The 17,796-nt window shown below is 37.7% G+C and overlaps 1 protein-coding gene across 1 annotated transcript; it reads right to left on the bottom strand.

Annotated features, from left to right (window-relative positions):
• Positions 1-3,243: 3,243 nt before the first annotated feature.
• On the bottom strand, positions 3,244-13,653 carry FBXO5 (F-box protein 5; the record flags this gene model as incomplete). The annotated part of the gene is made up of 5 exons (XM_081295660.1): positions 3,244-3,764; positions 4,454-4,636; positions 5,880-5,970; positions 6,669-7,383; positions 13,542-13,653. The coding sequence occupies 5 exons, from the start codon at positions 13,651-13,653 to the stop codon at positions 3,513-3,515; spliced, it is 1,353 nt and encodes a 450-aa protein (XP_081151786.1). The 3' UTR covers positions 3,244-3,512.
• Positions 13,654-17,796: the final 4,143 nt, after the last annotated feature.

Raw genomic sequence — 17,796 nt, forward strand, 5'->3', positions numbered from 1 at the left:
CCCATCCCTATCTGGGAGACAGGAAACTAAGAGTTACTACAACCAGCTTTGGCTCTTGGCCACAACAGCTGGCAACATGCAAGGAAGACAAAGATGTTGGACTGAACAACCCAGCCCTTGAGCTAAGGGTTCAGAGCCCAAAAATGAAAAATGGAAATCCACCCATGCCAAGAATTTTGACGGAGGAAAAAAGTCCTATATTTCTCTTTTTTTTTTTTTTGTCTACCCCTTCTCCCCCATACATTTCCCCTTTTTACTTTAAAATTTTTCAAATATTACTTAATTTACTTTTTTTCCATTCTGATTGTGTGCCATGCACATTCACTGTGTGAACACATTTAATATATTCATATAATTTTGCTTTATTTTAATTGCTTCTTTTCTTCATTTATTATTTAGCCCTGGTTTTACTTACGTGAGGTAAAACTATATTGTGGTCTGAGTTGTTCTGTTCTTACATTTGTGTTTTTGTACCTTGAATTTTGTCTCTTTTTGCGGCTTCTTCACTTTTTCCCCCAAAGTAGCTAAATTTTCCTATTCCCTCATCTACTTTTAAAAAATTTACTGTTATGCTTTATTCTTCCTTTATTATAGCTGTTATCTGCTTCCTATCACCTGCTTCTTCCATGTTCATGCTTAAAGTATTTCAAAGTTTCTTGTCTTCCCTACCCTATTTTCTCTTCATGTTAGAAATGTAGCCAGGTGCACGGACACACTTATAATCCTAGTGACTCAGGAGGCTGAGGCAGGAGGAGCTCATGTTTGAGGCCAGCCTTAGCAACATAGAAAGGTCCTAAGCAACTTAGTGAGAACACATCTCTAAATAAAAATTTAAAAGGGCTGGGGATGTGGCTCAGTGGTTAAGCATCCTTGAGTTCAATCCTGGTACCAATAAATATGTAAATAATAAAATTTAAAAGAGTTCTCCTTTGACATTTCTATCAAACATTATACCAGAGGTTTTGGCCAGTAAAATGTGCCAAGAAATAGGTATACAGATTAAAATAAGAAAAATAAACTTTTTTTTTGTATATGATAATTTACATAGAAAATCTGGTAGACTGAAAATTGTAACTTATTGCATTTAGCAAGGTTTCAAGGTAAAAGGTCAATATATAAGAACAAATTGCATTTCAATATATTAGGAACAAATCATCGAAAATCAAAGTCATTTAGCACAAAAAATGTAATGGATAAATCTGACACAAATGTGCATATAATGAAAAGATAAAGCATTGCTAAAATCAGTGGAAAAATTACTGTGTTCATCGTTGGAAAACTCCTTGTTAGGTTTGTTACAATCTTAGCCAAAACCCATCACATATTTCGTGCTTATTATAAAAAATAAACTGGTAAAGCTGATTATAAAATTTACACAGAAATAAAACAGAATGGACAAAACAGAAACAAAACAGCAGGAAAAAAATTTAGAGAAAAACAAAGGGCTGTCACTGCCCAATTTTAAGACTTCCAAACTAAAGAAATGAAGGCAATAATGTTGGAGTTTGAGATACAACTCAGTGAACAAAGAGCAGCTTTGTATGCAAACAGTACAGGAACCAGGTGTCAATCCATGCTTCCCATCATATTCAAAACTGCAAATGATCATAAACTAAAGTGTAAAACTGAAAACTATAAAATATCTAGAAGAAAGCTGGAGAAAAATTATTATGTTCCTAGACTAGGTAAATTTCTTAGATAAAAACACCAAAAGCATGATTCAGAAAAGAAAACTAAACATCTCAACTTCATAAAAACTGAAAACTTTTCCAGACACTAGAAGAGACAAGGCCCACTCCGATAAAGCTCTTGATCCAGAATATATATTCTCAGATCTCAATTAAAAAAAAATAGACATCTCACCAAAGAAAATGTATGAAGCCAAATAACATGAATAGGTGCTAAACATTAGTCATTTGGAAGATATAAATTAAAACAATACTACTTCACACCCATTAAAATGGTTAAAATTACAATGACTGACTAGCAAGTGTTGATGAAAATGTGAAATAAAGGGAATTCTCATATACTGCTTGAGAACATAAAATGGTACAGGTACTTGGAAAACAAAATCTTTTCTAAAAATAAAATAAATGTAACATTTTCCGTATAATTTAGCCATTCTGCTCTTATTTACACAAGACAAATGAAAATAACTTAATATACTTTTCCAGAAATGTTTACAGAACCTTATTTAAAACCAACAAACAAAAGCCGGCTTCTGTGGCGCGCATGCCTGTAATCTCAGCAATTTAGGTAGCTGAGGATTGTGAGTTCAAAGCCAGCCTCAGTAACTGAGCGCGGACCTAAGCAACTCAGAGAGACCCTGTCTCTAAATTAAAAAATATAAAAAGAGCTGGGGATGTGGTTCAGTGGTTGAACGCCCCTGGGTTTAATCCCTGGTACCAAACAAAAAATGAGGGGAAAAGCCAACATCAATCAAAGGGTGAATAAAACTGGTATATCCAACAGCAGCATACTGCTTAATGAGAAATGGACTGCTGGCGTCCACACTTGGATGAATCTTGAAATAATGTCCAGCAAAAGCATGCAGACAAAACAATACATTTTAATTCCATTTATATTAAGTTCTTGAAAAGGCAAACTAATGTGAAAGAAAACAGAACAGTGAGTGCCTGGGAAGGGACAGGAGGAACTGCAGAACAGTAGAGAAAACTTAGGAAAGGTTATGTTCTTGTGGGGAAAGCCTCATAGTTGTTACGCACATGGAAACTGAGGTATTTTACTTCAATAAAGCTGCTTAAAAAAGAAGAGTTTACCCCACCTGGGGAAAACTGCTACCTGACTTCTGCTGAGATGAAGGGCAAAGCCCTTAAAACTTCTCTGAGAGCCTATTGAGATATCTGTGAGTTCCATCCTTATATTTTAGGGGCCTTTTCTTAATTCCAAACCTCTTTCGTTTCTAGAATTAAGATAACCATAAAAATTTAAGGCAGATATTATTAAGTTCATAACAATTTTATTCATAACAAAATTTATTTATAGGTATATACAATACACTTATTTTTTACTTTGACACATAAAAATAGACATACTTACACATATACAAAAATATTAAAACCAACTTCAGAAATAAGGAAAACACGAAGACTTTACAAAGGATACATTCTTGAGAAATATATACACTGAAAAAAAGGTTTAAGAAAGGTAAACAAACATTTAAATTAAGACTCCAGAAATTGATATTTTAATTGGTATTAATTTAGTGAAACAAGATGTCTCAAATGCTAGTAGATAGTAACTATGTAGTTTTCCCTTTTTAAAAAAATATTTAAATTTTGTTTTGTACTGAGAATTTTAAGCTTTTTCACATTAAGTCGTAAAATATTTTAAGAAGTTGCGTGTCTTCTATTTACTGGGGGAAAAATCCCAGATACATTGATTTCAATATAAAAAGCAAAAAAAATCACAACCATTTTTTTGGGGGATAAGATTAAAACCTAACATTTTCTAACTAACCCTCATGCACATTTATAATTGATTTAATAACATCACAATCTTTGTAAATTCTTTTTGCTTTTCTTAGTACCAGGAAGAGGACCCATTTTACAATTGGCTTTCAGGAGCTTGCCATTCACACAGTCTTTGGTGGAATGATAATCACACAGACACCTTGTACAATAATCAAATCCACAGCCTTCCCTTCTGCAGGTTGCACGTTGTAAATAGGAATCATATTTTGCAGGTGACTTACAGCGTATACAAGCTTTGAGGCTTTCGTTCTTTTTCAAAGTCTTGGCAACCTTAAAAAAAAAAAGAACAAAACCCATAAATTTTAGTAAGGACTGAATGTAATTTAGTTATAGTAAAAACAAGAAGGGTACCTCTACTCCCCCTTACATATTTAAAGCACCACCATCACACATAAGACTTCTTTCCCTTAAGGAGACTATTGTTCAATGGGTGACAACATTACTTGTCAGGGGATTCAGTGGCCACTGCCACTTTTAGATATATTGCCTTCTACCTCAGGCTAGGTCTTAAATAGACACTGAAGGCTACTTGCACATCAATGAATAACTTAAATGCCACCATTTCTATAAAGCCTTCCTAGCTACTGAGGAGTTGGGTGCTCTTTTACCTTGAGTTCTTTTTAAGCCATCGGCTGACTTTGAAGTCATGATCCTCTGGCCTCAGCCTCCTGAGCTGTTGAGACTGCAGGTGTGTGCCACTGCACCTGGCTTTTAAAGCCATTTCTGAGAGTTGAAATGAAGGGGGCAGAAGAACTATTAATTCCCTAATTGTTCTAATTATGATATAATTAAATTTCAATGAACATCAATATCTCTTCCAATTTAGAAGAGAATACATTAGTTATTACTAAGAGCTAAGTTATATTTTGACCTTGAAAAATTATTTTCTATTTCTTTAAAAGTTTTTTTAAAAAGTAAATGCCCCATGTTTGTAATTCATTTATTAAACATAAAATTACCTCAGAGAATTCATTGTGCCGACTGTAAGTAGAACTTTTCGGATCACGTTGACTGGATAACTTTGTTTGCACACTTTTTGGGGGAGGAATATGTGTTGCAGATTTTTGAACAGAAGCTAATGCAGTTCTGAACATAACATATTCTCTGGTTGAAGCATGTGGTGAACACTTAATGCTGTTTTCCTAATTAAAGAAATTTCAACAGGAGTTATAATATTTCCTTTGCTATATCAATTCAACAACCAATCACTTAGATTTGTACACATAGGAAAGGTCAAACAGGACTGAAAGGAACTTATCCCTACATCTAATGTAGCTGCACATGCTTCAACATAGCCACAATAACTATTCAGAATTTAAAGCCTAATTCTTGGTGGAAAGTGAATCAGAAACTGAGAAATCACTTTATATGTGTAGTCTATGAGGTATTTATTTAATATATGATTTAAACATAAACAATGTCAAAGACAGAACAAATGGTCATTCTTCCTATCACCAGTAGATGGCACGAGCCAGGTATAAGTGTCACCATAGTATTTAACAGATTTATAGTCTTTTATACTAGAGTTTTCATTAATACCAGTAAAGAAATTCCACCTGGAGAATCAAGCAATACTTGTATAAAGTCATTTATTTAGTAGTAGCACCAAATTTTTGTACCTAAGCCTGTCCAATTCTAAAGCCCAAACTTTTAATCATGCATTGATCTCAATCTTAGATACATCTATAGTTACCAAGTATTTTAGAAATATAAACATATTTCCTTTCCACAGTAAGAATCTTCCATATATTGATATTACTGTTTTTCTGGCAAGAAAAGTATAATTTCTATAGCCCCTATTATTATTACTTTTTTTTTTTTGGTACTGAGGATTGAACCCAGTAATCCACATTCCCAGCCCTTTTTAAAAAATATTTTATTTAGAGACAGGGTCTCACAGAGTTGCTAAGTGTCTCACTAAGTTGCTGAGGCTGGCTTTTGAACTCTCTATCTTCCTGCCTCAGCCTCTCTGAGTCTTTGGAATTACAGGTGTGAGCCACCATGCCCGGGTAGCCCCTATCACCAGTAGATGGCATGGCCATCGCCATCTATTAATAACTAAGAATTGCAAATTAAATCTCTTTCCAAGATTGGCTAGATGGTCAGTACATGAAAACTTAAGTTATTTCTCCCTTATTAGTTTGGGCATTCTATTTCTAGAGGGAACCCAATAAATAAGTAAATAACTGAGGTGGAATTCCCTTTATTTTTTGAATTTGGTTTCTTAATCAGTTCTGGGAAAGGCTAAAATTATTTGCAAAGCATTTTTCCTTTTGGGAAAGGGTTTCTGGATTACTTTTTTTCTTTCCTATTTCTCCTTTATTTCTAAAGGTAAGAGTAGTAGCAGTGTATTTTAAAAAGAAAACATCAATTGCAAAGACTTACAGTAACTCTTTGCATTGCTTTATTGTATAACTGGAATGTTGCCTTATCGTCTTCTAGAATCTTCTTCCAGGCTGTGCTCACTTTGGACATACTGGAAAATAAATGATCACAAAAGAAACAAATAAAGCACCAAAAATATGCTAAGATGGATATAGTAGAGAAACACACTAAGTATAAAAATGAAATTTAATTTAAGTGTTTTTCAAAAACTATCCATTAGAATGGTTTTAGGCATTTGAGACTTAAGGACAGATGCCCAGGGCTAGTCATTTGGGTTTAACTGGTCTAAAACGGGGCTCAGGTTTCTATATTTTTAAAATAGCTCCTCATCAAATAATTCTCGTATATCCAGGTTAAGGATCAGTCTTTGTGCTTTATAAAACTGGTCTAAAAACATTTTATACTTCAAGCGTGGCAAAAAGTCATAGGCGTATTAGATATGTAGACTGTAGATATGTAGTTTATCTCCAGAGACATAACTAATAAATTACAAATTTCAGAACTAAAAGAAACAAAAGATGCCAAACAATAGAAACACAGTTTTCTAACAGTGAACATGAAATTCATAATGATCACATTAAATACATACTTCTATAAGATTTTCTTTCATCTTAGTGGCACACAAGTAGTGAAATAAGTGCCAGTGATCAAACAGTCATTATTTCAATTAAACATTGTCAGACTACTACATCAGTCTTTGTATCAGCTGATAGAACTGAGATACTGAGATATCTAACAGAAATGTATAGTAGATTATACTCATATAATCTAATAAGCAATAACACTTACTTGATTAAGTCCATATCACTGAGCTGTGTCAAAATATTTGCTAGGAGATGTCTGAGTCCCCTTCGAAAGAGTTCACCAAGGATATCTACACATTCTAGGCCCATTTTCCTGCCAATTATATTCTGGAGTCTAAAATTTCCATTGGATATAATTTCCTTCAGCATTTCTCGATCTATTTTAGGATTTCGCTTAGCATTCTTTTTTAATGTTGAACAAACCACTTTTTCAAAATGAAGAACTGGCAGCAAGTTTTTGTTGGGATATTCTGGGCTTTGTGTCTGTAGTAGGCAGGACTGTGGGCTGTTTCTGAAATCTTCCTCGAGTGAAAAGCTACTCTCTTCATATTCATTGAGGATACTTTGCTGAGTAAATGAGGAATACCCACTGTCTTCACAAAGTCTACTGGTGTCCAGTTCTTCTATTTCATTGGGACTATTAAGTGTTTGTTGCACATGTTGATTTTCTTTGTTATGCAAGGGTTTGCTTTTAGGTTCAAGTTCTTTAGTCCTATAGCTCACAACTGGTGACCCAATATATGATAACCTTTCATAGTTTTTAATGCAGTCTTTACAAGAACCTTCTAAATATGCAGGAGTGTAGGAGCCTTGTCTTCCACTTTCATCTGGTTTTACCAGTTTCGATTCAGAATGAACATGGTTACAATTAAAATCACACTTCATTTTGCCAGAAAAAGTGTAACCTTCTTCTTTACAACCTACAAAAAGAACACATTTACTTCTTAATTGCAAAATTTAGATTGGAATATGCAAGATTCAATAACTTTGCATTCTCTTAGAACTATGTATTGCCTACATGCATTTGCCTATAAAGCTGTGAAATTATCCAAGTTTAATTGAAATGACAATACATGTGGAAATATTTAAATCTTATAGACATACATATTCTTGAAGACTTCAGGACAGATTGCTTTTGAATCTATATATGTGTAAAATTTGACTATTTAGAATCTACGTTTGATTAAGTAAAAAACAATGGGAAAAGGAACCATATACATCTGAACTCATGTAACAAATGAGGAATGTGATATGACAAAGAGTAGGGCCCAAAGTTAAAATCATCCTCAAAGTAATCACAAACATTTCTAGAATCAGTGTTTCTACCCTGGACTTTGAACATTCATACGTTAATGTATACCTGAACTCCCAGTTTTCATCTCCAAGTTTTATTCTGATTGAGGTTCTAGGTGACTGTGCAGATATACTTAAAAGTGTTTGTATACTGTAATGAATAAACTCAGTCAAATGGACATCTCTCTATATCTGGCTTAACGTGCTAAAAATGTTGCTATATTCAATCACTGAGCAAAGGTGTTTCATGACTAATTAACCAAAGAATCAAAGTACTTCAGCTACCAGTAAGAATTAAGACTTGACAAATAAAACATGACACTCCAATCATTATAAAACCATATTTAATAACTCGAGGGGAATAGGTCAGCAGGTGTGAATTACTGTGCAATTGCTTTAAACAACTTAAGACAACATACTGGTTATAAGTAGCATAAGAGAAAAAAAAATACTATCAACAAATCATGTAACTATTTCTGAACATTACTCATTAGAATTCTTAATTACTGATTCAATCTTAACCTTAAAAGAGTGAAAGATCTAATCAGTGCTTTTACACAATCCTCAGTGCCCAAGACATTAGTTAAGACACATGGAGAAGGCAGCATAAAGCAGGGTTTCTCTATCTCTACTCACTTAATTCTTGCTCTTATGTGCTCCCCCGACAATGTGGCTGTTTAGCAGCCTTTACTCTTAGACATCAGTAGCAGCCCCCAACCACAAGGTGCAACAACAAATGTCTTCAATAACCAATTATCACCAAATACAGCACAAGGGAGGTGGTAATAGCAACATTTCCTTTATTCCCAAGTAAACTACGTTTTTATGTACTAAATATTGGTAATTTGTCCATATTAATATAACTGGTTTTACTGAGAGCAAAACTTTTCAATCCAAAGCACAAATATACCTTTCTATCAAGTAAATTTGCAGTTGGAGGCTCCCTTTAACTTCCTAAAGCAGACAGTGACAGTTCTATGCGTTAGTATCCCACTAAACCTAAAAATTAAGTTTTAACTAAGAGTTCAGGGACATTAAGAGTACATAAATAGGGCTGGGGTTGTAGCTCAGTAGAGTGCTCACCTAAGCATGCTTGAGGCACTGAGTTTGATCCTCAGCACCACATAAATGTAAAATACAAGGTATTTTGTCCACTTAAAAAAAATATTAAAAAAGAGTACATAAGTAAATTCTAACTTCCCAATTAACCCTAATCCTAAGAACAAATTAAGTGGTTTCCTTTATTGGTAAAAAACACCAATCAAGGCTTTTTCCCCTATTCTTGTCAACTAGAGAATTAAGTTTGATTTACATAGGATCACAATTTATATGAGAAGATAAAAAAACAGAAGCAGCCTATCAAAGGCATAATTTTTACTTTAGGTGCCTAAAGCAAAGAGGCATGAAGCTGACCTCCAGGAACTCCTTTTTCAAAGGTATATTCCCTGTTTCTAGGACCTAGGTTTGGGAAAAATGTCCTATAGAACCTCTTTTATTCAACACCATTTCTTAAATAGACAGTCCTTTAAAATACAGCTAGCAATGATTCAAATATTTTACATTTGTTTAAAAGTTTGCGATTTCCAATATTCTCAAACCACTAATTAGTCCTCACTTAAAAAAAAAAAAGTTATCATTACCCTGTTTTGATAATGGAGCAGAGTCAAACTCAGCTAAGTAGATTGCAAAAGATCTGATCATGAGATAAGAAAGCCATAACACTGGACTGTAAATCCCCTGCTTTTTCCACTATCTCACCTGGGAATGTGGCACAAATCTGTTTACAAGTGATCAAAAAGCCAGAATTTATGATGCAAGAAGTTATATATTCATTCAAGGTATATATTTTCTCTGCCCAGAATATCTTTTTGGCTGCCTTTGTCTGGTTAACTCCTAGTTTATTATTCACATTAAGCTTCATGTTTCATTTTATTTTTTGAGGGGTCTTCTTAGACCACATCAAACCCTGCTTCCTAGCTCAATCAATTTTAAATTTGTAAGCTTACTGTAAATTCCTTAACACAACTGCTATTGCTTATGATGCAATCTCAAACAAACAATACAGTGCCTGACACAATGAAGACGGACATAAAATGTCAGCATTTCCTAATATTTTAGCTAAGACCAAGATTAGAATCTGTACCTATCACTATGGTGCCAACACTTTTCTTTTTTTGCTTTGGTGCTGGGCTTGAACCCAGAGCCTTACACGCCAGCCACTGTATTTCCATTTGAACCCTACAGAATCCCCTATACATTCAGCACCAGTACCTAACTCAGATTACCATGGTGTACATGTCACAATTAATGAACAAATATTGATGCATTATTAAGTAAAATACACATTTTAGTTGTTTTCAGTTTCTACCTATTGCTTTCTTGTGCTCCAGAATCCCATCCAAGATCCACTGTCATGTTCCAGTAGACACCCCTTGTTTGTGCCAATTTCTGACTTTCCTTATAGAATGCCCATCAATGGGTATTTGTTTAATGTTTTTGTTATGGTTTGGGGTTGTGGGTTTTTAGGAAAAAAAAGACACAAATAAAATGCTGTCATCACATCCTATAGAAGGTAAAAGTTATTAATATAGTAACTTATCACTTCCAATGTTTATCTTAAGCACCAGGCTGAACTGATCAGGTTATTCTCCTTTCGGTTACCTCCTGATATCATAGTATTTAAAAAGAAAAATCACTATACAGCTTATACTTCTGAGAAGTGCTGACTTTTGTACTTTTTGTCTAAATTTCTATTTTTCAAAGGGATGTAAATACATAATCTTTTGGAATCTCTCTGCAGATTTTATCTATTTTATCCCATTTCTTTCCTTTTTCAACCATTTATATCAGCATAGACTCATGGGTTTTGAATCATAATCCAATACTACTAAAGTTTTTTTCTCAACTTGTTCCAGCTTTCACTATGGCAAGCTCTTTCAGCTGGTGCTGACTTTCATTTGACATATCTGCAAATGACACATCATTTTGTTTTTTGAACATTCCTTATTTTTTGGTTCTACAGGATGCTCTTGGTGGTTTTTATTTGAGAAAGGAAATAAAATCTGGATACTGGTTGTAGATTTAATTTTAACATATGAAGTGACTGTAATGAATTTTTCATCTCCATAACAATACTGAAAAGTAGGTTGATTTAAATACCACTGTCAACAGGAAAGGAAGCAGAAGTAAACTGCTTGCAAAGGCTAAGAGCATGCCTTTAACTAGTCAGGTACTTTCCAAAGACCAAGTCAAGTGTTCCCAAACTCTTTGGGAACTATCTGTATCCATAATTGACCTGATACTATCCAGATAAAGGGAGAGATTATTACTTGATTCTATAGCCTCTTGAAGTTAGCAAATAGGGTCAAGAGTCCAGTTCTGCCTCTTCATTCATTTATACAATATTTAATGATAGTATGGAGTGAGGAAGACATTAATCAGGGATGACCTTTAGAGAAGGTGATATTCTGAAATCTAGAAGCCTTGTGGAAATCTGTTAGGAAAATTCCAGATTCAGGGAAACACAAGGAAGCAAGGAAACACAAGCAAGCAAAACGTAAATTTTTAATGTTCAAAAAAGAGTAATAATAGTGCTGCAACTTAGTAAAATGGGGAGAATGACTCAGAAATAATGTTGGAGAAGTGGAACAGTCATAGGGTAGGTTGAACCTTTGCATTGTTCCAAATAAAGGAGAGAAATTTGGTTTACATTTTAAAAAGATCATTGGTAGCTGTGGTAAAGCTGTGCAGGAAGGTAAAAGTGAAGGCTAGGAGGTTAGTTAAAAGTATTTTACCATAGGAGTACAGAGTTGGGGACTAAGGTGACTGAAGTGGAAATGAAAATAACTGGGTAGGTTCAAGGTCTATTATGTAGGAGGATAAAGACATAATTATGTTGCTAATGTACTGGATGTTGATGACCAGGGAAAGTGAAATAACAATACCCTAGGAATTAAGGTTTGAGCCATCCAATGTACAGCCTTATTTACAGAGTTGGGGAAAGGCAATGACTTTTTCTCAAAGTCAGTTTCCTCGTCTATAAAATGGGAGGAAGAAATTAAACTCCTTATACTCCTCAAGTTGCATGTCATTAACATTTAAAAGCAGTAAAATATCCTCCAAAGCAAAAATTTGGGAAACAGATCCAAGTTCAAATGAAAATATCTGCCCAGCCTTTGTTAACTGGAACAGTGTCCTTCCATTACTATTCTCATTTTCCCTAAAACAGATACTAATGATACTCAAATACTGCATTTTAAAAAACTCTTATTAACCAACTCAGTTCAATCATGAAACAAGTGGTATTATGACAAACTCTACAAATTTGACCTTCCATTTAACTTCCCAATCTAGACACTCTATAGATAACCACCATGTGCACAAGGCTACACATGCTTATTCCTTAAGAATTTGAGAGCCAAGACCTATAGCCAAAGCTGTAAATCAGCCATAATCCTCAACAGAAAATTTTAGGAAAGCCTACTTTCAAAAGTATTTGGATGTGATATTTAGTTTTCTCAAATCTGTAAACAGGTGGAAATAAAACCTTGGAAGCAGTAAATACTTTTAAGAGAGAAAGGTAGTTAGAAAACTGGAGGAAAAAAAAATTCCATCATAAAGACATCAACGTTCAGATTTTCGAAGGCAGAGTTAGGTATCAGGATATTTTAGAAGTATATATTATTGAACCCGTTAAAATTAATTTCTTTTACTACTTGATTCCTTTTCTAATGAATGAGACATTACCAAACACTGGAATACAGATTTGCTATTTTTTCCATTTGGGGCCATTTGTGAGGTAAAATAATGCATTAGGACTTCTTTTAGAGATGGCAACAAAGAAGATAAAAATAAGCGTTGGAGTGCCCTCCAATCTACCTAAATTTTGTAATAAAGGACTATGTAGCTGTTCAGGAATACAGCCAAATAAAAATCACTTCTTCAATTCTCACAAATTGGCTAAATACCCTAGACAAATTCACAGGTTTGTATTAAAAAGTGCTTTTATTTTAACCCTTCCCTTTCGAATCTAGGCCTTGAGATTGAGTTACAGAGCAAAAAGAGAAAAAAAGGATAAAACTGACGTTTTTGTCTGGATGTCCCAATGGAGCTTGGTCCGATGTGGGACTGGGGCGGGGGGGGGGGTCTTCTCCATTTGGCGGGAGAGGGGAGTAGACCCTGAAAATCCGGCGGGGTGGGTGGGCCGTCCCCTGCGGGCGCGGGACTCGGGAGGCGGGAGATCACCGCGAGCAGGATCTCCCGCGCCCGCCAGCCAGCCCCAGGAGGAGCATCCGGGAGCGGGCTTGGGCTGAGAGGTGTGCGTGGATGCAGAAGAGAGGACGAGGAGAGAGGTGCGGGGAGAGGGGCACGCACCTGGCGGCCCTGGGATGTCCCGCGCGCAGCCTGTCAGCTCCAGCGCGGGTGGGGGCGGGGAGGGGGCATTTTGGCGCCCATTCAAGCGGGTGGGGCGGGCCGACCTTCCCGGGATTAGCTGCAACCTGGTCTGCCACCGCCCCACCTCCCCGCAGCTCAGCCCAGGTTCCGCATGGGCGGCGGGACCCCGCGGTCAGCCACCGCTTCCCAACACATCTGGCCTCCCCTTTCAGAACCCCAGACTTCTCTCTCCCCCCATCTGAGAACCATCGCGACCGTCGCCCGCCCCAGGGTCCTGCGAGAGGCCACGCGACCAGGCTGGGGAGAATGCAGGGTCAGGTGTAGCAGACTGCGTCCCTCACCATGCACCCCTAACTGAATGCGCTACTACACTCGGGTTCCCCTCACTCACCGTCTGGGCAGCGAGGGCGCCCGGCGGCTGTCAGCGCGCTGGAGCTGCAGGAGCAAGAGCTGCAAGAGCAGGAGAAAGGCCGTGTGACGCAGCTGCAGGGGCGCCAGCTCATGCCAGTGGACTTGGGGTCCGCCTCAGGTGTGGTTTCGGCCACACCAGCGGCCAAACGAGTGCCTGCTTCACAGGGCTGTAGTTCTTAAAAGGCGCCAGCTGGTACTTTTAAAATCTTTGAATTTGGTGCCCAAATCCTCGCGGCCCAATGAGGAGCGTCTCTCCCACGCGCGCGCCAATGGGAAGGCAATGGGAGGGGACGTCCTCGCCCACGCCCAATTGAAGGCTGCTGAGGCGGGGCCGAGCCGCGAAGCCCAACCCCCTTCCATCCTGCTCCACTAGTCCCCAAAGATGCTGCAGTCTGGGCGGGGCCTAGGAGGACAGGGAGCCCGCGGTCCAGCTGCACGTGGAGAGAGCCTACCACGCATGCGTACACCCTCCGCAGTTCACTCCGCCGTCCTGGGAACGGCCCTCCTTCAAGCCCCATTATTAGCCAGAAGACAGCTCTGGCTTCTCCGAAGATCTCTGACGGGAACAAACGATATCCAACTTTCTTCGATCGTCTCACAAGCGGGAATCCGGTGAGCGGCGACTGTGGTCGTCCAGGAATCCAGGCTTTCCGGAAGACGAACCCTCCCCCAAGCCCTACGGAGCCCGCCTCTCTAGGATTTAGGCGCGCTCGCCTCTCCCTCCTAATTTTGCCCCTCCCCTCGTCTAAGGCCTCTGCGCAGGCGCTTTTGGCGGGAGGCCAGAGAGTTGGCGGGTTGGCGCTTGCGCACTGTAGTGCCCCGCGGTTCCCTCCAGAGCGGGCGGGGCGCGGCGGGCGCGGAGCAGGTAGCGGTACGTAGGTGCGCGACCTTGTATAGAGGCGGGGCCCCTGAAGCTAGTCGCCCTGTGGCGGGAGAATGGAGCCTACTGTTTACGCCTTCCGGCGTGGCGGAACGTGAATCCTTGCTATTGCGTTTAGGTGTATTTTCGGCTGTAGTTGTTCAACCACCATTGATTCTCTACCCCCCGACGTTAAGTGTACTGAATTTGTATGTATGCCTTCCTGATTTTTCTTTCCTCCGTGGGCTAAGTGCAAGAGACATTAGTGCTGTTCAAAGAAATAAAATCCCAACTTTCTTGAACTGAAGACCTCTGGCTGGGTGAATGTTTTTCCTAGCGATGACAGGAGTGGATGTAGTAATTGTTAAATCTTTGCTGACATATTGCACCGTATTATTACTGATGCCGAACCTGGTATTATTTGAGCATGCGCCTAAGTGGTGAGGGTACATTCCTTGGACTCAGGTTTTGGCTCCTTAAGTGAAGCTACAGGATGTATGTTTTCAAAAATCCCCAATCCCCGCCTTTTACTATTTCCCCTCCTTTAATTTCCTGTAGTCTCAGGAAGGGAGAGTTGGCAGTTGGCTTTCAGTTAGTGTTAAATGCAATTGGTTCACACAGTTCCTGTGTGAGGCAGGGCCAAGATTAGGATGAGTCATACAAGTGCTGGCTGGATCCATCTTTACCTAAAATTTTTATAATTAATTCATATTTTTTTGCATCTTCATTTCATAATGTTCCATTACAGTAATATTAATCTTGGGTGCTAAAATATGTTAGCCCCTTAAGTTTTGTACCTGAAGCATGTGTCCCATTCACCTTATTCTAGCCTGACTCTGGTGGTAGGTCCTGGAAATACTGGGTTAGAAAGACAAAGAGTCCTGTCCTTCAGGAAATGGGAAAGGAATTGACAAGGATACTAGTAAACATTAAGAAAACATAAAACAATGAATCAAGAATGGGGAGGAGAGAGACATAGGTTTTAAGAACTTTGGAGGATCAGAACAGTTTCTGACGCTTTGAACCATTGTCTACTTGTTGAGCTGGCAGTGCAGACAGCTACATGAGCTGGGAAGACCAAATTTCCTTGCTAGAACTCATTGAGCAAGGAGGAAAAAGGAAGATAATGAGCAGAGAGGTAGGGAGAAGCTAGATCCTGTAGGGTGTTGTAGGTTTCCATGTAAACTTTTTTAAGAGTTTTTCTTGCTTTGGGTAACTGTCCAATGGATTTTAGCATAGGAGTTGTTGAGTGAATATTAAAACTATATAAAGTTCTTTTATGTACTGTGCAACTAACATTAACATTAATAACTAATGTTAATTCATTAAAGATGTTGGCATTATTTTTATTTTATGGTAATTGTGCTTTGAAGTCAATTCTCACTTTGTGGGAACTAAAACTGTGGAGTGGGAAGATTTCTGACAACAGTTCTCACATGGTAAGATGAAAGGCTCAAAGGACCAAACTCATGACAACTAGGAGTGAGATTCAGAAAGTCCATTTACTGTTTTCTGTTATGCTTTGGAACATTTACTGGGGTCTTGGTTGTTGACCACATTTTTATATTACTTCCCTGTTTGACTTTAGAAATCGTCTTTATTCACTTTATTTTCAGATATGGGCAGAGGTAGGAAATTTGAGAGTGGGGAAGGGTTCTCATTAAACTAGTTGAGCACATGGAATATAACCTTTGGCTCTTAACCACCCCTTACAAGTGTTGTTCAGCAGGATCCCCCCCCAAAGAAGGCTGACATATTATTAGAAAAATAACTTTAATAAGGTAATATAGTCAAGCATAGTTAGTTACATGTTGGAATAATTTGTACCACTCCTTTTTAGTTTATTACTTAATTGATTTGAGCTTTGATTATTCTTAACTGTTACTTTTAACAAGCTCATGACACCTGTTAATTTCATCTTTAGGGATAAAGTTAGAAAATGTCAATAGAAGCACAGACCTCTTTTTTATGCAAATCAACACCAGAGTTGCAGGGTTTTTAGGTGCAAATGAACTCCTTAGAGAATTGCCCTTATTCTTGGTGATCAACTCTCTTTGCAGATTTAGTGCATCCAAGACATATAGGGTGATGTATATGGGAATAATTGAAACATGGTATACTTACCCTCGTTTCTTATTATATGTGGGCTTGCTTTATAACATTAAACATTTTTTAATAAAGGGGTCAAGAAGTGCAGGATGGAATTAGGTGCACAACATAAGGGTATAATAGAACATTGGGTGGATCAAATACATTTGAAGTTACAGTAAGGAATTTTTATAGAACACAGGTTGATTCTATGCCAGGATAAAGGAGTAATCCATTGGACAGGGTTTCTCAACATCAGCACTATTAACATTCTAGGCTAGATAATTTTTTTTTTTTAAATTGTGGAGTCTATGCTGTGCATTGCAGGGTGTTCAGCAGCATCACTCATCTCTCATTCACCTTTCCAAGGTGTAATTTTCTTAAAACATTGCCAGAAATTCCATGGGGGTTGAGCCTCCTCTGAATGAGAACCACTGCTGTGGGTATATCTCTTGAGAGAATTGGAGGAGGTGGCTATCTACAGTATAAGGAACAAAATGGAGGAAAGCTTACATGCAAGGGTCTTTAATTTGACAGAGCATAAAGGAGGTAGATATGTAAAATCACTTCCCTAATGGGGAGTAGTAGTGATGCTAGATGCCAGTCATGGATGTATTGTATGCATAGTTGTAGTTTTATTTGGCAGTGGGGACCTATTACAGTGTTGAGCAAAGGAATGTTGAGATCAGAGGCTTGTTTTGTAGACAGATTAATCTGGAGGTTATTTGTAGCCAGCATTATACAGCATCTAGAGAGGATGCAGGGAGAAATTAGGTAACTAGTATACCAGGAGAGAATTAATTCTGGACAAGAGTCAGTGGTAATGGAATTGGAGAGGATGAGAGGACATAGATCTTAGCAGTAAATTGAATGTGAAGCAGAGGAATCTAAGGGGTCTATATTTTAAATTTGAGAGAGGGAAAGTGGTACCATTAATGGTGAGTTATAGAGGATTATGATTTTTCATTTGAAAGTTATCTATGGCTTCAAAACTGTCATTCAACCTAATAGAGTTTTGATTAGTTCATTCTGTAAACTCTTAAATAAGTTCAGTTTTGGTTCTTTATGAACAATACACCAAATTTCTAGAAAAAAATACTTCAGGTATTACTGCTTGTGATGTCACGTCCTAAAGAGACAAGAATGGTGAAAACACAATCTTATGCATTAATGAGATAGTGTAAGGTCTAGATAAACAGATGTTCCTTAAAATAGGGTCATGTCCCCATAAACAAGTTAAAAATGGATTTCATACACCTACCTACAGAATACCACACTACAGCAGTGT

The sequence above is a fragment of the Spermophilus citellus genome (assembly GCF_964194105.1).
Source record: "Spermophilus citellus genome assembly, chromosome: 5".
Taxonomy (NCBI): domain Eukaryota; kingdom Metazoa; phylum Chordata; class Mammalia; order Rodentia; family Sciuridae; genus Spermophilus; species Spermophilus citellus.